Source organism: Bos indicus x Bos taurus, chromosome 2, assembly GCF_003369695.1.
Source record: "Bos indicus x Bos taurus breed Angus x Brahman F1 hybrid chromosome 2, Bos_hybrid_MaternalHap_v2.0, whole genome shotgun sequence".
Lineage (NCBI taxonomy): Eukaryota > Metazoa > Chordata > Mammalia > Artiodactyla > Bovidae > Bos > Bos indicus x Bos taurus.
The window spans coordinates 113,605,224-113,631,918 of NC_040077.1; the positions used below are offsets into that span (position 1 = coordinate 113,605,224).

The following is a 26,695-nucleotide window of genomic DNA, read 5'->3' on the forward strand; positions in this document are numbered from 1 at the left end:
GGGGTTGGGGAACGGGCTCATGGCATAGTCAGAGCTAATTGATTATTATAGTTACAACTGTATATGTAAAGGATCTGATCAGGCATTTTCATTATCACAAAGCAGGGCATTTCTGGGTGTATACGGAATAGATAGACTCGTAAATGTATTTATGATAATATGCTACATACACTTATATATATATATATATATATATATATATATATACATGTGTATGCACACACATAGAAATTCAATTTTGAGTTTGAAAGTACACTTTTAGACTAAGAGCATTTCTTTAGATTCCCATTATTATTGTGCAAAACAACTATGAGTTGAAGTTTAATTTGTAGATTAAAATTACAAGCTGATGTTTAAGTTAGATGTCTAAGTTGTGACTTGAATATAGGAAAGACTCTCATGGAAAAATCTGAGGACTGTAATCTAAGAAATACAGACTGGGCAAACCATCATGTCTCTCTTTTTTTTTTTCTCACATTGTAGGTTCAGAATTCATATCAACTTGATGACTTTATTGTAAAGAAAAAAAGCGAATCAAAATCTAAAACTGAATCCACAGTCGTCATACTGTTTGAACAATAAAAGGCTAGATTCACATGTAGCCCATGAATTCATTCAAGGTGAGAAAGACTGTGGTCTCCTCTGCAATGTTACTTCCCATGGCCCACTATTGGCCTGCCTATGGAGCCCCAGCTCTGAAGTTACTGTGGGTTAAACAGAACTGCCAAATTAAAGGAGAAATAAGAGGCAAAACTGATCTGAGGCCTCAGGTCCAAAAGTCAAGGCTTACATTCGCCCATTGACCAATGCTGCTTCACTTTGTGCTGTGTTTTCAGTGATCCTTAAGAATTCAGAACCAAAATAGACCAGTATCTGTTCCTCCTGGTCAATGAGCATGTGGCCTGGGTCATGCCACTGAGTCCCCAGTGGAACCATTTTCCTCATTTGAATTTCTAGAAAGATAAATATGGACCTTATTCAAAGGGCTTGCTAAAGAAGAATTATAGAATCATCAGGATCAAATAAATGTTGTGCACAAACAAAAAGAAATCATTTCACTTTTCCAATCCTCATCTGCAAAAATGGAGAGTAGACTACACAGGGATAAGTGAAAGTCACTCAGTCGTGTCCGACTCTTTGTGATCCCATGGACTATACAGTCCATGGAATTCTCCAGGCCAGAATACTGGAGTGGGTAGCCTTTCCCTTCTCCAGAGGATCGTCCCAACCCAGGGATCAAACCCAGGTCTCCCGCATTGCAGGAGGATTCTCTACCAGCCGAGCCACCAGGGAAGCCTGTACAGGAATAAAGAAGTACCTATAATATCCCAAACTTAATTACATAAATATTAAGCAATCTACATGCTCATTAAATGCATAGAGCATAAAGCAATAAGATGTTCTTGAGATGAGCCACTTCATCTTTTGGAAATATTCTTTTTCTTTTTTAGAATCTAGTCCACACTCTTCTTAAATTTGAAGCACAAAAAGCTATTCCCAATGTCATTTTGCAGAACCTAGAGAGTATCTCTGTGGTTTGGAAAAAGGAGAGTTTGACTAAAAAGTATTAATCTGTTGAATTTTCTGCATTGCTTCATGTATGCTGTGACTTCCATCCACATTTTCTTTTGTTTTGATTTTTAATTGCATTTTTAAATTAAAACCCACTCAAGAAAAATCATATTTTTAAAAAAAAATTAAGCTGTTAAGCTTGAAAGAAACTAAGAGTGCCAACACTGAAATGATAATATCCAAAAAATTCCAAAGACTATATATCTCTAAAGGAAAGATTACATCTTCTCAAATAAATTCACTTCTATTATGTGGCTATACATAAGATATAAATACTGAAGGAAACTGAAATATTGATCTCATAGTTCAATGAACATAAAATCTATATTTATTTAGGCAATCATTCATTTTACAATTTCCCAGAACTGGTAGGCTTGCTGGCATTGGTGCCGTTAATTTTTATAGCTCAGTGCTAAATAAATGTGAAGTATGCATGAAAGCATACAGTCTCATTACATATCTTCCAACATAGAGACATTTTTTATGAATACTGAAAATAATGGATAATGATATCGGCTTTACTTTTTAAGCCCTTCCTGTGGCCCGGGCAGTACGCTAAACACTTCAGTATAGTGTCTTTTTAAACTCTCACAACATCCTGCAAACAAACATCATTATAGTCACTTAACAGTTGAGTTCAATGAGGCTTAAAGAATTTACAGTTGACTTTCCCAAGGTTACACAAGTACTAAATTGGATTTGTAGTTTAGGCTAATCTGTCTCATGAAAGAGTATTATTAATGTTTTTTAAAAATTGTTTAAAACTCCTTAACTATATATTTGTAAAAAAAATGCATCATCATATATAAAGGCAAATTATTATTTGACAGTATGGCACCTAGAGTCAGATCACTAGGTTCAAAGCAAGTTTCTACCACTTGGTCAAGTAATTTATTTTCTCTATAATGTAATTTCAGTGCCCATAAAATGGGTTTTATAATAGCATTACCTCCTAGTGATGCTGTGGGGATTAAATAAACTTGTCTCCCAAAAGCACATTGCCTATTACCAAAAAAATACATCTGATACATGGTAGCCTCTTCCTCCTCTTCCTCCCCTTTCTCCTTATCCTTCTTTATATTATTCCTATACTTTCATTACAGATGTTAGCACACATCAACACAACAACTTCAGTGAAATTGAATGAAATGTTTTATGGTTCTGTAATTTCATGCTGCTTCCTCTGTGATCTCAGATACTTTAAAAGATCACAAACATTTCTATCTTTATATCTCAACCAGGACAGATTTACAAAGGATAATCCTAGTAGACTGTATCTATGGAACTGCAGGGAATCGGCTTCTACAAAGTTGGCTGCCCAAGGGACAGGGGAAAATGTTCTGTTAATCGGATTTTTCTCCCATCTTACTTTTCTTTAACACAGTATCCTCCTGGGTTGAATCTAAATTAACTGAGCTTCTGTTGGATCTTCAGCATCATGCATTTTCCATGGCTCATTTTTTGTTGTCACATTTTTCTTTTTTTTGCTCAAGACTCAGGACATTAACTTATTTGCTTACTTCCTTACTCCACAGGTAGTAATGCTGCAACTGATAGCTACCGTGAACTTGTAAAGATTGCTAAAATATTTAGGCAAAAGGATAAAGAGCTATAACAAGTGGTTTAATAACTCAGCCAAATTAAGTTTTAAATATATGTGTTACTTTCTATGACTTGGACTTCCTAAGTATCATTTGGTTGAACACTGGGTGGAAGTAATATGTAGCACAGATAAAACCAAGAAAGATTTTGGTTTGGGGAACCTGTAGTAATATAGGCACAGAGTTATGTTCAGGTTCTTTTTTTTTTTTTAATAAAACTAGTCTTTAAGGTTAAGTATGCTTAAAATCTCTAAGGAGGTCAACTTTTATTAAAAAAAAAAAAGATTAAAAGTGGAGGAAAGAATGATAAATACCCAAAGGAATATATGAGAAAGAGAACTGAAAATTTTAAATCATTATGCTTACGGAATAAAATAACTGAGAAGCAAACAAGAGAAATATCCAGTGTGATAAGTACTGATTGGATGGTTATAGAAGACTTCTCTGAAGAAGTGACTTTTTTGCTGAGTGCTAGGAAGAAGCTGGGCTTCCCGGATGGTGCTAATGATAAAGAATTTGCCTGTCAATGCAGGAGGCATGAAATGTGGGTTCAATTCCTAGGTCAGGAAAATCTCCTGGAGGAGGGCATGGCAAACCCACTCCAGTATTCTTGCCTAGAGAATCCCATGGACAGAGGAGCCTGGAGGGCCACAGTCCATAGGATTGCAAAGAGTTGAACATGTCTGAAGCCATTTAGCATGCACACACAGGAAGAAGCCAGCTGTGTATAGTTCAAGGATATCAAATAGAAAACAGAACTGGACAGTAAATGGTAAAAACAGATTTTATTTAGGACTATTACAATAGGTAATGGAAATATCAAACTGGATATTTGTGATAAATATTATAAACAGAGGAAACAGCAACCCACTCCAGTATTCTTGCCTGGAGAATTCCATGGACAGAGGAGCATGGTGGGCTACAGTCCATAGATGGCAGCGTCGGACATGACCGAATGACTTTCACTTTCACTTTTATTATAAATAGAAGGTTATGTCTCCTTAGGAATGCTGGCTGGCTCTCTGAACAAATTCCAATGCAATGATGTTACTGTGATGAATTTCCCTATTAAAGTGTGTACATGTGTGCTGAGTCTCTTCAGTCATGTCCAACTTTTTATGACTCTAAGGACTATAGTCCACCAGGCTCCTCTGTCCATGGGATTCTCCAAGCAAGAATACTGGAGTGGGTTGCCATGCCCTCCTCCAGGGGATCTTCCTAACCCAGGGATCGAACCCGAGTCTCTTACATCTCCTGCATTGGCGGATGGGTTCTTTACCACTAGTGCCACCTAGGAAGCTAACCCTGGTAAAGTACTGCCCTTTAATCCATAAACTCAGAAAATCCATCATTAAAGGTCTAATAACCAAGATGTCAAAGTTCAGTTCAGTTCAGTTCAGTTGCTCAGTCGTGTTTGACTCTTTGCTACCCCATGAACTGCAGCATGCCAGGCCTCCCTGTCCATCACCAACTTCCGTGTTTACCCAAACTCATGTCCATTGAGTTGGTGATGCCATCCAACCATCTCATCCTTTGTCCTCCCCTTCTCCTCCTGCCCTCAATCTTTCCTAGCATCAGGGTCTTTTCAAATGAGTCGGCTCTTCTCATCAGGTGGCCAAAGTATTGGAGTTTCAGCTTCAACATCAGTCCTTCCAATGAATACCCAGGACTGATCTCCTTTAGGATGGACTGGTTGGATCTCCTTGCTGTACAAGGGACTCTGAGTCTTATCCAACACCACAGTTCAAAACCATCAATTCTTTGCTGCTCAGTTTTCTTTATAGTCCAACTTTCACACTCATACATGACTACTGGAAAACACAGAGCCTTGACTAGATGGACCTTTAATGACAAAGTAAAGTCTCTGCTTTTTAATAGTAGCCAAGCTCAAAAGTGTTGGTACATGTCTCTCTGTAGGCTACTATAACAAAATATCGTAAACCTATGAACAACAGAAACTAGTTTTCACGGTTCTAGAGACTGTAAGTGCATGATCAGGTTCCAGGCTGCATACTGCTGACCTATTAAGCACACTCACATAGCAAAAGAGGCCAGTGAGCTCTGTGGGGTCACTTTACTATGATCTTTAATCCCCTTCACGAGGGTGCCACACTCATAAACTAATTACTCCCAAGGCCCATCTTCTAACACCATAACATGAAATGTTAAGATTCTGTTTTGTGAATTTGTTGGGTGGGGAGTAAAGGGACACAAACATTCAGACCATAGCAGTGTAGGAAACCAGTATTCCACCTTGCTGGTTTCTTTCTTTTTTTTTTTTCATTCATTTATTTCGGTTGTACTAGGTTTTGGTTGCTGTGCTCAGGCTTGCTCTAGCTGTGGTGAGTGGGGACTACCTTCTGCTGCGGTGTGTGAGCTTCGCATGTCGGTGGCCTCTTTGCTGTGGAGAATGGGCTAATTTAGGCATCAGACTTCAGGAGTTGTGGCACAAAGTCTTGGTTGCTTCAAGGCATGTGGAATCTTCCCGGACCAGGGCTGGAACCCATGTCTCCTGCATTGGCAGGTGCATTCCTATCCACTGCCACCAGCAGGGAAGTCCCCACCTTGCTGGTTTCTAACATGAAATACTGGCATAATATTTTGGATATTCAGTTCAGTTCAGTCACTCAGTTGTGTCCGACTCTTTGCAACCCCATGAACCACAGCACACCAGGCCTCCCTATCCATCACTAACTCACGGAGTCCATCCAAACTCATGTCCATCGAGTCGGTGATGCCATCCAACCATCTCATCCTCTGTCCTCCCCTTCTCCTCCTGCCCTCAATCTTTCCTAGCATCAGGGTCTTTTCAAATGAGTCAGGTCTTTGCATCAGGTGGCCAAAGTATTGGAGTTTCAGCTTCAACATCAGTCCTTCCAATGAACACCCAGGACTGATCTCCTTTAGGATGGACTGGTTGGATGTCCTTGCAGTCCAAGGAACTCTCAAGCGTCTTCTCCAACACCACAGTTCAAAAGCATCAATTCTTCGGCACTCAGCCTTCTTTATAGTCCAACTCCCACATCCATACATGACTACTGGAAAAACCATAGCCTTGACTAGATGGACCTTTGTTGACAAAACAATGTCTCTGCTTTTTAATATGCTGTCTAGGTTGGTCATAACTTTCCTTCCAAGGAGTAAGCATCTTTTAATTTCATGGCTGCAATCACCATCTGCAGTGATTTTTGAGCCCAGACAAATAAAGTCAGCCACTGTTTCCACTGTTTCCCCATCTATTTGCCATGAAGTGGTGGGATCGGATGCCATGATCTTAGTTTTCTGAATGTTGAGCTTTAAGCCAACTTTTTCACTCTCCTCTTTTGGATATTACTCTTCATAAAAAGTTTCTTGATGAGGAATGACTCACAAGAATCATATTGTAGTAGCTATAGACTCTTACTAGTGTGCTGGGCCCATCCCCACAACAGGGAGATAACAGAGTACCAGGTTCCCCAGCCATTGGTGCAGAGGCCACCATCTTTTGCTCTGCGACTTTTCCTGGTTTGATAATCCCTGTGGCTCAAAAGAGCCCCGCTAGTTGTTTTGCCTTTACATATGTTGATACCTACACTCTGATTTCAGTCCAGTCTTTTTGACCAGAAAGTATATAATCTCTTTTTATATCTCTTCTCTGAATCATCCCATGGTGACTTTGTAAGACTCAGCAAGCAATCTTACTTCTTTAATTTCCCTATTCTCCAAGGATCCTTTCTGTTTCCTCAGGGTGCACACTGTACCCTACTTCTACGAAAATAACAATAGTATTTACTGTGAGATAGCTACACAAACAGGGAATTAATTTTAGGATTTTTTTTTTCAGTTATCTATGGTGTGCAATAAACCAACCCAAAATGCTGTGGCTGAAAACACTAACGATTTATTACTTATTCTATGAGTTGAGCTGGCTCCTATGGGTAGTTCTTCTATTCTGTGTTTCATTGTTTGGGGTCTCTCATTTAGCCATAGTCAACTGGCAGTCAGGATGAGTTGAAGGATCCCAACAAGGCTTCACTCACACTCCTGGGTGGTCTTTCTCCTCCAGGTGGTCTCTTCACATATTTGCGTTGAGTTTCTTCACAGCATGTTGGTCTAAGAGATTTTACATGGCAATTTACAGTGGCTTTTGAGATACAGGCAGTGAAAGCTGTCAGTTCTCTTATATTCAAGACACATTATCACTTCTGCCACATTATATTGGTCAAGGTAAGTTAAGGCCTGCCTCGATTTGAGAAGGACGTAGATTACTTACTGAGAAGTGGAAAGCATACAAGGAGGGGAGGAATTGAGTGTGGCTTTCTTAGAAGCCTATCTATCACAACTTGCCTTCTAGTCCCATTGTTTTTAATAATCAAATATTGACCAAAAGTTTCACTGAATTATACCATAAGCTTGCAATCCAGGATTTCATCATCTAGGTCATGGCCTTATGGTTCCTTGGGTGCAATTTGTCATATGCAGAGGTCTTCGAATTAAAAGTCCAGTTTATCTGCCCTACAAAACTTGACACAGGCTGGCAGTTCAGGAGCAGGAAAACCACAGTGTACAGTCTTGTTCAGAACAGTAGGGATTGGAGGCACATAGAAGTCACTGCAATTAAGTGACTAGTGCTATAACATAGAAGTTATAGCAATTTGGGAATCCAGTTGTGTACATATGTACAGTTCTTCCTATTCTTGGTGTTATTCAGTCACTAAGTTATATCTTACTCTTTGACTCCGTGGACTGCAGCATGCCAGGCTCCTCTCTCCTCCACTATCTCTCAGAGTTTGCTCAAATTCATGTCCATAGAATCAGTGATGCTCTCATCCTTTGCTGTCCTTCTTCTCCTTTTGCCTTCAATCTCTCCGAGCATCAGGATCATTTCCAACGAGTGGGCTCTTCACATCAGGTGGCGAAAGTATTCGAGCTTCAGCTTCAGTATCAGTCCTTCCAATGAATATTCAGGGTTGATTTCCTTTAGAATTGACTGGTTTGATATCCTTGCAGTCCAGGGGATTCTCAAGAGTCTTCTCCAACTCCACAATTTGAAAGCATCAATTCTTTGCCACTCAGCCTTCTTTATGGTCCAACTCTCACATCCATACATGACTACTGGAAAAACCATAGCTTTGACTAGATGGACCTTTTTCAGCAAAGTGATGTCTCCAGAAGAATTTATTGATTAGAGCCCAGTTCTGCTCCCCAGTTTGGGTTCTGTAATTTTTCTCTCTGAAAAATTAAGAGCTCTTAAATCTTCCCTCCGAGTCATCTTTCCTTGTTCACAAGAAATGCCCTGTATCTAATTTAAGCCAAGACTCTCAGTCCCACTCAACTTTAAGACCATAGTGGTGAGCCAATTCCATGTCTTACACTGTTTCAATCCAAACTTTGATCTGAGTCTTGTGTTTTCATTGTTGGCAGATCTAGGATGGTACAAATAGCACAAACACTACAATTCTAAATCTGATCCTTTTTGTATATTTTCACACTTTTGTGGTCCTACTGTAAACAAACCAAGAGTATTTGTAACTCCCATCCCTTTATAAACACCTTCATTTAAAAAAAATGAAACAAAATACAAAAAGAACAATTTTGTGGATTCTATTATGGGGGTTGTGACTGTGAACATAAAAATATTCTTAAAACTCCTGAAATTCTGAGTTGTGAAAAGAGAGTTATTGTGAGCAGAATTCTACAGAAAGTGGGAAATGTGTCTCTCACCTTCTAGAATCAGCCAGTTCAGTATCTTGTCATTTGGCCATAACTTCTGTTCACTGGACACTCGTTTCCCAGTTTGAATGACCTATTTAAATATAATTCTGTAACCAGAGCTATTTAAGTATACCTCTTTAACGAAACCACCCAATAGTGCCATTATAGCATGCATGAGGACAACCTTTCTAAGTGATACTTTTTGCCATATACAAAACAAGGAATTTTAGAGTTTTTTCTCTTTTTCCTTTCCTTCGTTTTAAAAGGTATAAAAGATTGAATTCACTTTGATATTTTTTTAAGTAGTTGATAAGGAATTTATATTTCTTCATCAGTAGTATATGAAGTTTGGGTTGGATAATCTCTAAGACTCTTTCAAATTCTGGGAATCTGTGATCAAAGGGACTTTTCATCAGAGGAGATACTCACCTGTGTTGTCTCTTTTCTCACTTCTTGCATCAAGAACATGCATAGACACTAAAGTGTGGTTATTCATTACTCTTCTTTAATAAGGAAAAAATATTTCAGGATAGTTTGACAAGGGACATGGTGAATTTCCAAAATTAACTGTGAAAGACAGATCATTTGGGCATGACTGAAAGCCATACATAATCTTTGTGCACAGATATTTCACTTCAAAAATGTCACTTTCTGCTTATTCAATGCTACTGTCATTATACTATTTTAAGCATAAAGTTGTGTTCTGGAGCTGAACAGGGATCACTGCTTCTATCTTTGGTCTTATTAGAAATAATTTACAGTTCATTCAAGTGCAGTAAAAGTCACCTTTTTATTATGGTGGAATTAGGTTAAATGTTGAAATCTGCAATGCAAATTTTATTATCATTTATTAGTAGAATTTCATCATCTATGTATATAGAACAAAACTATTTTTAAACATCTTCTAAAGAAATAATTTTTAAAACATGAATTTTTAGTTAATTTTTAGTTCTCTAGAGTGATGTTAGACTAGAATGAATCATGGGACAATGTTGCTAAAAATTTCAGTCTTTTCCTTCTTTTGGTAAGCAAACAAACAAAGCATATATGACAGCTGAAACAAAATTTCATTGCTCAATGAATTATTTACTCAGTACTTGGAATAAGGTGAAACCAGATGATAAGTTGCAAATGCAGAGAAAAATCAGTTCATTAGAGATGAAATCATTCCCTCTTCTGACTTTTCAGAGAGAACCATGAGGTTGCAAGGGGGATGTGTAATGGGAACCAGACATTGCCTGGAATAAAATTCTCCTGATATTGAAGCAATGAATCTGTTTGTTCATCCTGATTGGCTGTAATTTACTTATTGCTTTACTCACTAAATAATCCTCAATACTCTCATCTTGATTTGAATCAAACAAAGGAAGAGGAGCAGGAAATAAAGTGGGTTTGAATTATATGAATCTGCTTGCCTTAGGCTCTTTTCACTATACATGGAAAGGGGGAGGGAAGAAGCTTGTCCAAACAATGAAGGATTCTCTAGACAAGGATGGCTGGAGAATTGCTTTCGGTGATGGGAAGGAGGACACACCCAACCCAGTGGAGGAGCAGAGAGTCTATATGCCACAGGAAGCAACAACAGAAATCAAAGAATATCTAGAAAGTGGGTTTCATTAAATAGCATGACATGTGCCTTGGCATAAATCAGAGGTTAGATTATCAGATAGAGAAGAACCAGAATAACAAGCAGTGGGCAGGGAAGGATGCTCCTGGGTGGGTACCTTAGATCAACATCTCTGTATTCAGCATTAATATGCTCTCTAATGTGGCTTCAGTGGTTGAGGAGTATCAGGGAAGGGAAGGTACAAATTACATCCAAAAGAATTCTCCAGGCAAGAATACTGGAGTGGGTAGCCATATCCTTCTCCAGGGGATCTTCCTGACCCAGGTATTGAGCCTGGGTCTCCTGGATTGCAGGCAGATTGGTAAATAATACCAACTGAGCTATGAGGGAAGCCCAAAAGACTGGGAAAGAGCTATATTAATTCTTAAAGTAACAAAGCTTGTTAAAGTATTACAACGCCAGAAGATGAAAGAGTGGGTGCTTGAGTGTTAACATTATAGGGTGTTTCATTCAATCAATCAATTCAGTTGCTCAGTCGTCTACGACTCTTTGCGACCCCATGAACTGCAGCACGTCAGGCCTCCCTGTCCATCACCAACACGGGGAGTCCACCCAAATCCATGTCCATTGAATCTGTGATGCCATCCAACCATCTCATCCTCTGTCGTCTCCTTCTCCTCCTGCCCTCAATCTTTCCTAGCATCAGGGTCTTTTCAAATGAGTCGGCTCTTCGCATCAGGTGGCCAAAGTATTGGAGTTTCAGCTTCAACATCAGTCCTTCCAATGAATACCCAGGACTGATCTCCTTTAGGACAGACTGGTTGGATCTCCTTGCAGTCCAAGGGACTCTCAAGAGTCTTCTCCAACACCACAGTTCAAAAGCATCAATTCTTCAGCACTCAGCTTTCTTTATAGTCCAACTCTCACATCCATACATGACCACTGGAAAAACCATAGCCTTGACTAGATGGACCTTTGTTGACAAAGTAATGTCTCTGCTTTTGAATATGCTGTCTAGGTTGGTCATAACCTTCCTTCCAAGGAGTAAGAGTCTTTTAATTTCATGGCTTCAATCACCATCTGCAGTGATTTTGGAGCCTAGAAAAATTAAGTCTGACACCGTTTCCACTGTTTCCCCATCTATTTCCCATGAAGTGATGGGACCAGATGCCATGACTTTAGTTTTCTGAATGTTGAGCTGTAAGCCAACTTTTTCACTCTCCTTTTTCACTTTCATCAAGAGGCTTTTTAGTTCTTCTTCACTTTTTGCCATAAGGGTGGTGTCATCTGCATATCTGAGGTTATTGATATTTCTCCCGGCAATCTTGATTCTAGTTTGTGCTTCTTCCAGCCCAGCGTGTCTCATGATGTACTCTGCATACAAGTTAAATAAGAAGGGTGACAGTATACAGCCTTGATGTACTCCTTTTCCTATTTGGAACCAGTCTGTTGTTCCATGTCCAGTTCTAACTGTTGCTTCCTGACCTGCATACAGCTTTCTCCAGAGACAGGTCAGGTGGTCTGGTATTCCCATCTCTTTCAGAATTTTCCACAGTTTATTGTGATCCACACAGTCAGAGGCTTTGGCATAGTCAATAAAGCAGAAATAGATGGTTTTCTGGAACTCTCTTGCTTTTTCGATGATCCAGCAGATGTTGGCAATTTGATCCTGGTTCCTCTGCCTTTTCTAAAACCAGCTTGAACATCAGGAAGTTCATGGTTCACGTATTGCTGAAGCCTGGCTTGGAGAATTTTAAGCATCACTTTACTAGTGTGTGAGATGAGTGCAACTGTGTGGTAGTTTGAGCATTCTTTGGCATTGTCTTTCTTTGGGATTGGAATGAAAACTGACCTTTTCCAGTCCTGTGGCCACTGCAGAGTTTTCCAAATTTGCTTGTGCATTGAGTGCAACATTTTCACAGCATTATCTTTTAGGATTTGAAATAGCTCAACCTGAATTCCATTACTTCCACTAGCTTTGTTCATAGTGATGCTTCCTAAGGCCCACTTGACTTCACATTCCAGGATGTCTGGCTCTAGGAGAATGATCATACCATTGTGACTATCTGGGTCATGAAGATCTTTTTTGTACAGTTCTTTTGTGTATTCTTGCCACCTCTCTTAATATCTTCTGCTTCTGTTAGGTCGCTACCATTTCTGTCCTTTATCAAGCCCATCTTTGCATGAAATGTTCCCTTGGTATCTCTAATTTTCTTGAAGAGGTCTCTAGTCTTTTCCATTCTATTTTTTCCCTCTATTTCTTTGCATTGATCACTGAGGAAGGCTTTCTTATCTCTCCTTGCTATTCTTTGGAACTCTGCATTCAAATGTGTATCTTTCCTTTTCTCCTTTGATTTTCGCTTCCCTTCTCTTCACAGCTATTTGTAAGGCCTCCCCAGACAGCCATTTTGCTTTTTTGCATTTCTTTTTCTTGGGATGGTCTTGTTTCCTGTCTTCTGTACAATGTCACGAACCTCCATCCATAGTTCATCAGGCACTCTGTCTATCAGATCTAGTTTTAATCAGTATTCTGTGTTCTAAGTCATCTCAAGCTGACATAACAAAATTCCACAGACTAGGTGGCTTAAACAGCAGATATTTATTTTCTCATAGTTCTTGAGGGCAGAAGTCCAAGATCAAGGTATTAACATAGTTTCTGCTGAGAATACTTTTCCTGCCTAGCAGATGGCAATCTTTTCACTATGTCCTCACATGGTGAAGAGAATGAGACAATGAAAATGCTTTCTGGTGATGCTTCTTATAAGGTCACTAATCTCTTCCATCAGTAGTACCCAGCCCTCATGACTTCATGACCTAATTATCACTCAAAGGATCTCCCTCCAGTAACATCACATTGGACGTTAGGACTTCAAGAAAATAATTTGCCAGGGACACAGTTCAGTCCATAGCAACTGTCAATTTTGATTACCTTAGATTCATCACAAGAGTCACATATGTAATTCCCCTTGTCAGATAATATCTGTACTTGGTTTGGTATTAAAGTTGTCCTCACAGTACAAATAAATTATCTAAATTCCTTCGTAATGAACTTTTTTAGTCGCTAAGTCATGTCTGACTCTCTTGTGACCCCATGAAGTGCAGTCCTCCAGGCTCCTCTGTCCATGGGATTTCCCAGGCAAGAATACTGGAGTGAGTTGCCATTGCCTTCTCCAGGGCATCTTTTGACCCAGGAATCAAACCCACATTTCCTGCACTGGTATGTGGATCATTTATCACTGAGCCACCTGGGAAGCCCTCAAAATGAACAGTTATCTTAATTCTAACTATGTTGTTTTATAGAATAGAATCTTTTTCTTTCTTCCATTATTTCATAGACATGGTGGGTCTTTATTTTATTTCATTTTTTTTCTGTTTATTTTGGCAAACAAAACTAGTGTCATTTGCTTATATTTTGAGTGCAACCCAAGCGTTGGTCTTGCCTGTTCCAAAGGCCACATTCTAATCTATGTGGGAAGAGGGATGCTGGTTCCAGGGAAGAGGCTGATGCTTCTACTTCCCTGAATATCATGTCACTTTCAGCTCTACCCTGACCTCTATGTTCCTGGGAATCCTGGGCTGCAGTCTTCCCTCAATGCAGTGTTTCTACCTAGGTTTGGGCTCAGTAGATGCTTGTGTTCTGCTTGTCCTGTTAATTCTCTCCACACAACTACCGAAGTCTATGTTGGTATTATAATTTAGAGGAAGGTCAAAGAAGAAAAAAAAACCAGCAGTGAGTTATAATTTAGGAAACAGAATAACGAAAGTCTTATTCTAAGTATGATAATTCTTAAATTATGAAGTTATCCATCTCATGGACACACATTCATTCCTAACTTTAGATTAACCCTCAATTTACAGAATGACTTGCCACTTCCCATGCCATTCAATCCCTATAACTCAATACTCAGTGGCAAGTATTCCTAGAGGGTGAGTTATGCAGTCTAGGATGACAAGCTGAGGTGGAAGATGGCAAGAAACAAGCTACAGAAGAATAGTCTGGGTGGACTTTTAAGTCTTGGCTCTTTCAAAGTCCCTTCCAATTCAAAGTCAATCTTATTCATTAATTTATGGTTTTACTTTATTCGGGCCCAGATTTTTGTATATAATTTGATGATTTATTTAAACCATATAAAGTGAGCATGCATGGTAGATTTCAAAACCAATAAAAATGTATTACCAGTAGGAGATACAGAAAGGAACTATTAGTGACTTTGGGTCCTGCCTAAAGAATCTTCTGGGTCGTTGTCATCCCATTATGTCCCTAGATTTTTCTTATTTGACATGAAAAGGCTCTACTGCTGTATCACCCCCCCCTGGAAACGGCATCTAGTTTTTTCCTACTGCAAGTTAAAGGAAAAGTCTATGTAATATTAAGAAACTTCCCTTCAACAAGCTGTTTGATTGTAGTGAGTGAAAAAAATCATCATGGGAACAATGGAGCAGAAGATTTGAAAGCAGGAATGACCTAGAAAAGAAGTGAGCAATATAGCCAGTGCTAGAGTATGTGATGGGTTCTCTTTCTCAGAAGGTATGACTGATGTTTAGGGAAGCCACCTAAATAAACTTTAAGCACTTGGTTCTCCTGTAGTAAGTTTTAGAAGACTTTCTGTATCACAGGTTATACTAATTGAAAACCAAAACTAAGGAAATTTGGGGTATTTCCTGCTTTGTGCCTTGAGACCTCCTCTCCCTTCAAGCTGCAAATTGTAGAGAAGTCTGCTCTTTTCTCATAGGTTTATACCCATAAACTACACTGTCAACTTACATTGTATGCTATCACTTACCACAACGAACTACATTCTGCCACACTGGATAAAAATGATAATCATTATAATTATGTATCAGCACAATGCAATAATGAGATAATAACAAGACTCCAGGACCTTCCCTGCATGCTAAACAATTGTTTGCAGTCACAGACACGTTGCCTGTTTGGCCCTCCTGGATGGAGTCAGAAGTTTATGCTCTATTCCAAGGAGGACTTCCAGCAGGCTGTGGAATATACTTGTATGCACATCTATTGTGAGTTTCCAGAAGTTATTCTTGAAGCTTACACATCATTCTCTGGATTATTCTCTTGTAAAACTCTCTAGGGGCTTCTGATGTGTCAGGGCAATAAATTCATTCCAAGACAGCATTTGGGATATCATGAGAGACCTTCTGAACAAAAACAGAATATACCATAATCAACACTACCTGGAGATTTGGAGATTAACTTGTCTAGCCTCATAAGATGTTCACATCAATTTCCCCTGATGTATCAGCCCCATCTGTATAAAAGTTATTTGTCTGAACCAAGACAGAGATTAAATCTAGCAGGCTGGAACATTTTTATCCCAAATGAAAACAAGATGTGATCATGTGTAATAGCCATATCATTAAAAGGGCACAGTCCCCATGGTGTTATTATAACCATTTGTTCTAACAGAAACTGTTTGTTTTTTTTTTTTTTTCCCTTAAGTTTCTTTGTTGCTTAATTGGTGGAGGTTGATTTTTATCAAATATGTGATTGTTTTTATCCAATTTGTGTCATCTAAAAGTTTCTATTTAGAAATTCTAAGACAGTGGTGAAGAGTTCTGGCCTAAATGCATTTATCAGTGTTGGATTATTAATATTAATTTGAAGATAAATATTACTACGGTTTTCACATCATGTTTTTCTAAATATTGAAATGTTTGATTTCTGTTGGAGTTTTAGTCTATGCCTCCATCTAGAAATGATTCAGGTTATCCCTTCCCTCATAAGTTTAGAGTAGTAAAGTGTTAGTGGCTCAGTGGTGTCTGACTCTTTGTGACCACATGGACTGTAGCCCGCCAGGCTCCTCCATCCATGGGATTCTCCAGGCAAGAATACTGGAGTGGGTTGCCATTTCCTTCTCATTAGAGTAGGAAAGCCACCTGCAAGTCATATCTGAAAGTTTTACTATCGTACTCATCTGTTTTACTTTTTTCTTCTTCTTCTTTTAGTGTCAACCAAGCCAAGACCCCACAGTGATGAATATTCAAAGAAGATTCCTCCTCCCAAACCAAAACGGAACCCGAACACTCAGCTCAGCACATCTTTTGATGAAACATATATCAAAAAGCACGGACCCAGGAGGACCTCACTCCCGCGGGACTCCTCCCTCTGCCAAGTCAGCAGCCCCGCAGGGGACCCCGAGGAAGAGGAGCCTGTGTACATTGAGATGGTGGGGAACATTCTCAGAGACTTCCGGAAGGACGATGAGGACCAGAGTGAGGCCGTCTACGAAGAAATGAAATACCCCATTTTTGACGATCTAGGCCAAGACTCAAAATGTGACCTCGACCATCACAGCTGTTCTTCGCAGTGTGCTACTCCCACGGTGCCTGACCTGGACTTGGCCAAGTCCTCAGTGCCATGTACTCCAAAGGGTTTGCTCTGTGACATCCCCCCGCCCTTTCCCAACCTGCTGTCTCATAGACCCCCGCTGCTGGTGTTCCCCCCAGCCCCGGTGCAGTGCTCCCCCAACTCAGATGAGTCTCCGCTCACCCCGCTGGAGGTCACCAAGCTTCCTGTGTTGGAAAACGTGTCTTATATGAAACAGCAGGCCGGGGCCTCTCCATCCTCCTTGCCATCGCATGCCTCCAGCCACGCAAAACTGGAGAAAGACCAGGCTGGAGCCCTGGGGCCGGTTCCCACAGCCTCCGTGCTCTCCTCGTCCCCTCCCCCGCCCTCCACTCTGTACCGAACGCAGTCGCCGCACGGCTACCCCAAAAGTCACTCCGCTTCCCCATCGCCTGTCAGCATGGGCAGGTCCCTGACCCCGCTCAGCCTCAAAAGGCCCCCGCCCTACGACGCCGTGCATTCGGGCAGCCTCTCCAGGAGCTCGCCATCAGTGCCTCACTCCACCCCCAGACCGGTGTCAGACGGGAGCAAGATGGTCAACGCCGCGGTCAATACCTACGGCTCGGCTCCGAGCGGCTCCCGGTCCAGAACCCCCACGAGTCCTTTGGAAGAGTTAACCAGCCTCTTTACCTCGGGGCGCAGCCTGCTGAGGAAGTCGTCCAGCGGCCGCCGCTCTAAAGAACCTGCAGAGAGTAAGTGCACAGACGCTGTCCTTTGTGACTTGAGTGCAAGGAAGCCCTTGATGTACAGATAAGGCACGTGGTATGTGGGCTTGGCGGGGCTTCCCAAGTGGTTCAGTGGTAAAGAATCCGACTGCAAATGCAGGAGACTCGGGTTCGATCCCTCGGTCGGGAAGATCCCCTGGAGAAGGAAATGGCAACCCACTCTAGTATTCATGCCTGGGAAAGCCTGATGGGCTACAGTCCAGGGGGTCGCAGAGGACAGGACTTAGTGACACAGCAACAAAGTGAGCTTTGGTCCTTTTAGTTGAAAGCTCCAGATGCGTGATTTTATTTTCAGCATACCAAAGGAAATATTGCCTTCTTACAGGTCCTTATAAGTGAAAGACAAAGGCAGGCCGTCTGAGTCAGAGAGATGAACATGCGGGTTTTGAGGATGGGGGAGGGGGTTGTGAGCCAAGAAGTCAGGAAACTTCTAGAACATCGAAGAGTCCAGGGAACCCATTCTCTCCTAGACCTTCAGAAAGAATGGGAGCCCAGCCTACAGGCTTAAATTAAGTCATGTGAAACACGTTTCAAACTTCTGTCTTCTAGAATTTCGAAGTAGTAAATTTGTGTCATTTTTTTTTAAGCTGCCAAAACAAAAAAGGAACTAGTGTGTTCTGAAAGAACTGAAAGTGACGGTCTGCACAATGTAACATATTAAAAAGAGGAATCGGTTTTAAATTTAAAATGAAGGGTAATCTCAATTTAAGTGACCCCTGGAAGTCTAACAAAGAAAACATATTAGTATAAAAATTTTTAGGTACGTCTTGATTTGGCAGGAAATTATACATTCAAACATGGAATTGGTAAGTGTTAAAATTACCTTATATTAAAAACTGCTTGAGCAAATCTGTATTAGAAAGCCTTTACTGGAAAGAGAGCAATTTGAATAGAATTATTACTTTTTTAAAAAACAACAAATTATTCTCTCCGCATACTCCATGTTGCTACATCCTTACCTTCCTGCTAAACTAGACTAGGCTTGCTGTTTCCCTTTTAAAGCCCTTGGTAATTAGCATCTTATTCCTATGGTACTTTTCCTAGATCTATCAACACATAAATTACAGAAAGATTGTTAATGATAAATGGGTGGGGAACATGATATTTACCACTGAATTTCAAAGACTAGGGATTGTCTCTATCTGAATGACTAACCCTTTTGTGAGATCCAAATCACTACGTAAAGATTTTGTAAAGTCAAAACAGATCCCAGTTTTCTCAATGTTCATTTCATCAAATTACACTGTTTTCCTTTATTTAAAAATGTCTTATGGCACCTAAGCTGAAACGTAATCATTTACATCTCAAATGATGCCATAGGATTCCTAAAGAATCCACCAGCCAACGCAGGAGACAAGACGCAAGAGACATAGTTTCGATCTCTGGATCGGGAAGATCCCCTGGAGTAGGAAATGGCAACCCGCTCCACTGTTCTCACCTGGAAGATTCCTTGGATAGAGGAGTCTGGCAGGCTACAGTTCCTGGGGTCAGGACTGAGTGACTGAGCACACAGGCATTCATGCAGTTACACTTAGAAATTCTTTAAAGGAAAAGAACTCTTTAGCATGTCTGATGAAGATGGTGATGAAATTCCATAGATAATTAATATTCATTAGTGGTTATAAGCAACTTATCTTTTTCCTCTTTAATCAGAAAGACTTATGGAAACATTAACTTCTTACTACCAGACACATTCACAATTGAGCGTTGTTTCCGCTTTGGCCCAGCCTCTTCATTCTTTCTGGAGCTATTTCTCTGCTCTTCCCAGTAACATTCTGGACACCTGCTGACCTGTGAGGCTCATCTTCTGGCGTCTTGTCTTTTTGTCATGTCTTCAACTCCGGATAATTGAGTTGGTTTAAACATAGATCTAGTAAGCTTTTTGGAAAAAGGTGGAAAAAATTATGGAGAAGATTTTACTCTCAAAGTACATACTGGTTAGTATGAAATTAGTAGAAGTTTAATCCTAGAATTGGTGAAATTAGCCGGTGTTCCCCCTACCTACCAATTTCTTTGGACGTTTCTTAACAGCTCCAGCTGGCAGTTATACCAATTAGCTAGAAAAAGTATATGTAAAAAAAGTGATTAACTAATGAAGTTATTTCAAGAAAAATCCATCTGTTAGAATCAGACTATGTGCTATATGTCACAGACTTTCCTATTCAACTCCAAAACGAGCTTTGTGTGCGTCTAAAACCAAGCTTGTACATGGAAAAGTGATCTAGGCTCTTTATAGCTCTTTAGAGATCTGAGGATTAAATTCCTTTCCATATGTTATTAACTGTGCATCAGCTCTTCAGAGAAAGGTCATGCCCTGAGTTATATCAATTCCAATGTTTTACTTTATCATATGGAAGGGAGGAAAAATGCACACAGAATTTCTAATGAGTAATCCAATGCCATTTTTTTCTTTTTTTGACTCAGGAAGAAAATAGAAAAACACTGTCTGATTTGAACACAATCACAGGGGCTCTCAGAATCATCCTGTAATTCAAAATAGAGATCCAAAAGTGTTGATAGCTGAGAGTTTACCTACAGTTACTGCTGCCCTCAGTGATACAACTATCCGCTTCCCTCTTGACAGATAGGATTTGTAAACACTTGCCCATAACACGGGGACAGGATAAATGATATGAAGTGGTATACCATTCATGACCCCTGAGTCACATTCTTTTTTTTTTTTTTTTGCATTTCAGAAATAAAAGTAAGACTTGTATCTCTGTGCTCCATACCCCACTAAGTTTCACTGCTGCTGCTGCTGCTGCTAAGTTGCTTTAGTCGTGTCTGACTCTGTGCGACCCCAGAGACGGCAGCCCACCAGGCTCCCCCGTCCCTGGGATTCTCCAGGCAAGAACACTGGAGTGGGTTGCCATTGCCTTCTCCAGTGCATGAAAGTGAAAAGTGAAAGTGAAGTCGCTTAGTCGTGTCCGACTCTTTGCGACCCCATGGACTGCAGCCCACCAGGCTCCTCCATCCATGGGATTTTCCAGGCAAGAGTACTGGAGTGGGGTGCCATTGCCTTCACTAGAAATGTTCATTTTGCTAATATTCTGATATTCAATTCAAAGCAAATATAATCTTTTGGCTTTAAAAAGCTATGTCAGATAAAATGTATCCCTTCAACTCTTATTTTTAATAATCTCTAAAAGATACACCTAATTTAATAATTTCATATCTTAGAGGCTTATAATAATTGATGGGGATTGGGAAATAGGAAAGAGTTAAAATAATACAGTAGTGTTAGACTATGAATCAATTTCATTTTGCTTCACAGTTTTCTAAATACAGCCTTCACATTAATTGAAGCACGTTTTTTTAGGAAGCATTTTTTTTAAACTCAGAAGTATGCTTTTCCTAGTTGATCTGGCATTATTTTGTTATTTAACTATGCATGAGCATAGTAATGATAAGTTTATGTAAACTGGTTCTTATTAGTATTTTTAAAATTTGTGTAGTGCTATATGCTTAGTCGCTCTGTTGTGTCCAACTCTTTGTGACCCCAGGGACTGCAGACTGCCAGGCTCCTCTGTCTATGGGCATTCTCCAGGCAAGAATATTGGAGTGGATTTTCATGCCCTTCTCCAGGAGATCTTCCCAACCCAGGGATTTAACTCAGGTCTCCCACATTGCAGATGGATTCTTTACCATCTGAGCCACTATATGTCACCTGTATACTGATAAAAAAGATAGCAAACATGTTAGAAGTGATTAACTTGTATTTTATTATTCCACATTTCTTTGTCTATATGAGAAGTAGGTGAAGTATTGCATTGGCCAAAAAATTTGAATAAACTTTTGGTCAACCCAATACAAATATGCTTTGTGGTGAATTTTCTACTTATCATTTTTATCTTCCTTTTACACATTCTTTTTCTATATATCCTTTGGAATCTAGAACACTTAGGTCATGAATAGGCTATTTTGTTTTAATAAATCAAAAGCCCTGAATCATAGAAACTATTAGCCAGAATCAAGTAAGAAAAAAAGAAAACTCTTTTATCCCCTCAAATAAATCCTTTAAAAATAAAGTTCAGCCTATATTTAATATAAGTGCATGAATGTATGTTCCTATGAAAATGTATGAGGCATAATGAAGGATATAATTAAATTTATGGTATACTTGAGGGACAAAATGCAATAGAAAAGTTAAAAGTGGAAAAGTGGAAAGAGAAACTTTAAAGAAAAAAATAGAAGCATGAAACAGCAAAGAGAAGCAATAAATTAAAAATACTGAGGCACCAAGAAGCATACACAAAAAATGCACACAGCAAGTCAAGTGGTCACATAAACAAATATAAGTGCCAAGCAATGAAGCACATACAAGGTACACAGAAAACCAGAGAAGAAACACTGAAACACAGTAGGGTCAACGAAAGATCAAAGAAAAAGAAAGATGCAAGCTCATTCTTCCGGTACTGTTGCATGAGTGCTAAGTTGCTTCAGTCGTGTTCAACTCTTTGTGACCTTACAGACCTTAGCCCACCAGGCTCCTCTGTCCATAGGATTCTCTAGGCAAGAATACTGGACTGGGTTGCCATGCCCTCCTCCAGGGAATCTTCCTGACACAGGCATTGAACCCACGTCTCTCGTGTCTCCTGCATTCGCAAGCGGGTTCTTTACCACTACCACCACCGGGGAAGCCTATGAAAGCGAAAGTCACTCAGTCATGTCCAACCCTTTGTGACCCTATGGACTGTACAGTCCATGGAATTCAGGCCAGAATACTGGAGTGGGTAGCCTTTCCCTTCTCCAGGCGATCTTCCCAACCCAAGGATCGCACCCAGGTCTCCAGCATTGCAAGTGGATTCTTTACCAGCTGAGCCATAAGGGAAGCCCAAGAATATTGGAGTGGGTAGCCTACCCTTCTCCAGTGGATCTTCCCGAGCCAGGAGTCGAACCAGGTAATCAATCCAATATCAATCAATTCATATATATATATATATATTTATTTATTTATTTTCCCACCCCTTTAATAAGACTTCCTTTTAAGACTTTTGGATGTTATGTTACATATTTACAATTATAGATATACATATGTCCTTTGGGTCTGATGACACACAGTTGGAAATCAGATATAACTTTTGCCTTTCCACTCACTTTCTTAAACAACAACAACCCCACACCATCAAACAAGCAAAATAACCCCATGCCCTCCACCTCCCATACACATGCCTTTTTCATTGTTTAAGTAGATTGAGGTCAAGTGATTCCTAAAATATTAGGCATTGCAGGCAAAGCAGCTGATCCAATTGACTCTTACTTATTTAATTAAAACATAATTTTAAATTAGAAAAACAATGATTTTGGAAGGTTGTATGTGAATAGTACCCCATTTTAAAGAAAAAGGAAGGGTATATGAATGTCAGGGTGTTTATGATTCAGGGTCACTGTTGTGATCAGCACTGTGTGTGTACTGTGTGCTAACACTTGACACGTGTCCAGCAAGATGGCCTGAGCAAGGGAGGCCTCACGCAGGGGTGGCCATCATTGTCCCGTCATTTGTAGTAGCAGTGACAGTACTGATAGATTAACTGTGATACTGAGGTCTCCTCCAGCGGGACTATTTGAGGTTGTAGAGCTCACTAGTCCTCTATAGCTCTACTATTTAAATTCACTTAAATTCTTCTGTCTCTTGTGGTTTTCCTGCCTGCTCTGGCTTGCAGGTGGTTTTATTGATGGATCTGGCCTCTCCTCCCCTCCCCTTCTTCCCTCTTTTCCTTTTGTGCTTTTCCTCATTGTATTATCATATCATTAATCAGTTTTGGACCAAGAAACCAGATATCCAAACTTGTCTGTGGAGCCTCTCATCGAACTTAAGTGCTTGACCTGCAGTGTAGGGACTTTGTGACCTTCACTTTCAAAGGCCACATGAATCCATTTGCTTAGTCTTGGATGAAGTTCTCAGATTCATGTCTGAGATGGTCAGGGATGTCCACTTTCTGAGAACTCAGCTGTCCTGGGAAACATGAAACTAATGTTAACTTACACTTTTGTTTAGCCCATTGGAAATATTGTTTCCTAGTAAAATCTGGCAAGCACACTAGCTAAGGACTTTATTTTTCCCTCCTGTTAATTCCTGTGAAAGTAGAGACTGACAAAAAGTGGGTTGGACAGAGAAGCTGAGGGGAAGGGTGGGGAAGAGAACCCAGGAGCCTGAATCTTGCATTTACTGTGGGGAATGAGCCTTCAGCCTGTTACTGCCCACTGCCCAGCATGCTGACTATGAGTAGAACTTCCATTTGCATGGTGACTAGAAGCTACCTGGCCAGTGTTGAAGGGTAAAACCTGGAACCTCTGGAACATACAAATCCTCCAAAGGCATTTAGGAGTGGTAAAGAACCCACTGGCCAATAGAGGAAACATAAGGGAAGTGGGTTCAATCCCTGGATCAGGAAGAAGCCCCTGGAGGAGGGCATAGCAACCCAGTCTGTATTCTTGCCTGGAGAATCCCATGGACAGAGGAGCCTGGTGGGCTACAGTCCATGGGGTTGCAAAGAGTTGGACCCAGCTGAAGCGACTGAGCATGCATGCAGAACAGCTGAAGAGATATCTGAGGATATATCAAGGAGAATTCCAGAAGGTATGGCAAGATCAGAGCCTATAGGTTCTGCTAAACTTCTTAATCTAAACTTTACAATCATTGTCAGGTTCTTTTCCTGCTGTTTATTGATTGCCCTCCTGCTCAGAGTCCCACACTGTGGCCTCAAACTGGTTTCTACCTTAGCAAGACTCCTTCCAGTAGCTCAGAAGGAAAATTGAGCCCTCCTCTGGGTTATGATGATGTCCTCAGGCCAGGACTGTGGAGACGTGCTCCCAGGAATATCCTTAGCTCGTTCAAAGTACAGTGGGCAAAGGACCTCGTGCATTATTTTCACCTGCCTGTTACTAAAAATACAGATTCCTGGGCTTTATCATAAATGGACCTGTTCAATGAAAAATTCTGGAGCTTGGGCCTGTGATCTTGACTTTTTGGTAATCCTCAGTAATGTTTATGGCTGTACATGTGTGGTAAGTCGCTTCAGTCATGTCTAACTATTTGCAACCTCATAGACTCTAGCCCTCCAGGCTCCTCTGTCCATGGGAGGAGGAGCCCATGGACAGCCCAAGACAGCCCTTGTCTCTCTCTCCAGATGAGAATACTGGAATGGGTTGTGATTCCCTTCTCTGGGAATATTTATGGCTAATATCCAACAATAACTCAGGGGTATATGGCTAAATATTATCAACACTATTTACTTGTGTCCAAGAGAAACCTGTAATACATCAATACTTTGAGTTTGCTTTCTAATAAACACAGGAGGGGAAAAGGAAAGGAGGGAGGGAGGAGTAAAACTGAGATAACATGAAATGAGTGAATATTGTTTTTCTTTCCTTAAGTGAGTTACTGATTAGTTGACAGCTTGCCAAAAAAGACAGTCAGGGTCATTTGATTGAACCAGCAGGGAAAACAATTTCACTACTTCCAGTTTCTTCTGGAGACCTTGAGAGTTTAACAGCGTATCAGGCAGTGCACGATGTGTGAAAAACATCCATTCTTGTTCTTAAAACCTTCTTGCATGCCAGGTATGTGTCATTTCTTCTTCTTTTTTTAAAAATTTTTATTGCAGTATAGTTGCTTTACAATGTTGTGTTAATTTCTGTGTACAGCAAAGTGAATAAGCTGTATGTATACATACATTCCCTCTTTTTAAGATTTCCTTTGCATTTAAGTCACCATAGAGCATTGAGTAGAGTTCCCTGTGCTATACGGCATGTTTTCATTAGATATCTATTTTATCATAGTGTATATATATCAATCCCAATCTCTCAATTTACCCCATCCCTTTCTTCCCCTTCCTGGTATCCATAAGTTTGTTCTCTACATCTGTATCTCTATTTCTGCTTTGCAAATAAGTTCATCTGTATGTGTCATTTCCTTCCTCCGAATTTCTTGACTCTTAAATTTGAGAACCACTGTTAAGAACTGCTTCAGGAAGGAGTTGTTTCTGTTGGTTATACAGTCAGGAGAATTTGAGACTCAGGCCAACAGCAGTCTTCACCCCAGAGGTCTGTTTAGATGGGTCTAGACCATTCAAGGGGGAGAGCTAGACAGAGCAGAATGGTACCCACAGATGGAGCCATGATACACAACAAGGGTGTGCTATCTAGGGAGGCTCCCCAGGCCACAATCCAGCCAATGTAGGAGAGCAGAACAGGAGAATGGGGGTCTTCCTTCTGGGGCACTGGAGGGGATGAGGAAAGCAAGGAGGAGGTCTAACGGTCATAACTGGGCCAAGCATCTCAGTAGTTAGAGCTAACAATATTAATGGGGAAATGAGGTGATGAGCTTCTTGGGAAATGTTTCTGCCTCAAACAGGTTTGCCTCAGAAATGATTTCAACATGAACTAAGTACGATGGAATTCATCCGAGAAGTAGTGTTGAGGACTCAGGGAAAGAATGCAGCCCTAATCTTGTCCTTCAGAATGCTTCCGAAACAAGAGTAGGATGGACTTGCTTTTATGCCATCGCCTCTGTGCCATACAGAGTCCTAAGCCTTTTACTTGTATTCCACCTTCACTGCAGTACTAGGAGGTAGGTGATATTAACACTGCCATTTTAAAGACAGGAGAAACTGAGGCATAGCTTACCCAGAGTCATGTAGGGAGTAAATCTAAGGCTTGAATCCAGATTATTTGGCTTCAGAGTTTTTGGTCTTAATGATACTTTATCTATACTTGTCAGTCTCCCCAATTACTTTCCCATCCAATTTCCTTAAAATACACCAGTTACCATCAAAAACTCTAATGTCTCATACTGCTGTTGCTCCCAGAGTTATCTGCTGGATAAGATAAAGCTGGATCTATACCTAAATGACATGGACCACTTCATATTTGTCATCAGCTTAGGAAGGGAGAGGAAAACCTTTTCAGGACCCTCCAAAATTCACTTTGGATCATCCTAGTCACTCTGACGGAGAAGGTAATGGCACCCCACTATAGTACTCTTGCCTGGAAAATCCCATGGATGGAAGAGCCTGGTGGGCTGCAGTCCATGGAGTCGCTAAGAGTCAGACACGACTGAGCGACTTCACTTTCACTTTTCACTTTTCATGCATTGAAGAAGGAAATGGAAACCCACTCCAGTGTTCTTGCCTGGAGAATCCCAGGGATGGGGGAGCCTGGTGGGCTG

General features: G+C 40.4%; 1 protein-coding gene across 1 annotated transcript in view; it reads left to right on the forward strand.

Annotated features, from left to right (window-relative positions):
• NYAP2 (neuronal tyrosine-phosphorylated phosphoinositide-3-kinase adaptor 2) overlaps positions 1-26,695 on the forward strand; it is a 271,888-nt gene that overhangs the window by 181,247 nt on the left and 63,946 nt on the right. The window contains 2 exon segments of the mRNA XM_027514895.1: positions 3,560-3,580; positions 16,402-17,493. Coding sequence (XP_027370696.1) covers positions 3,560-3,580; positions 16,402-17,493 — 1,113 coding nt within the window.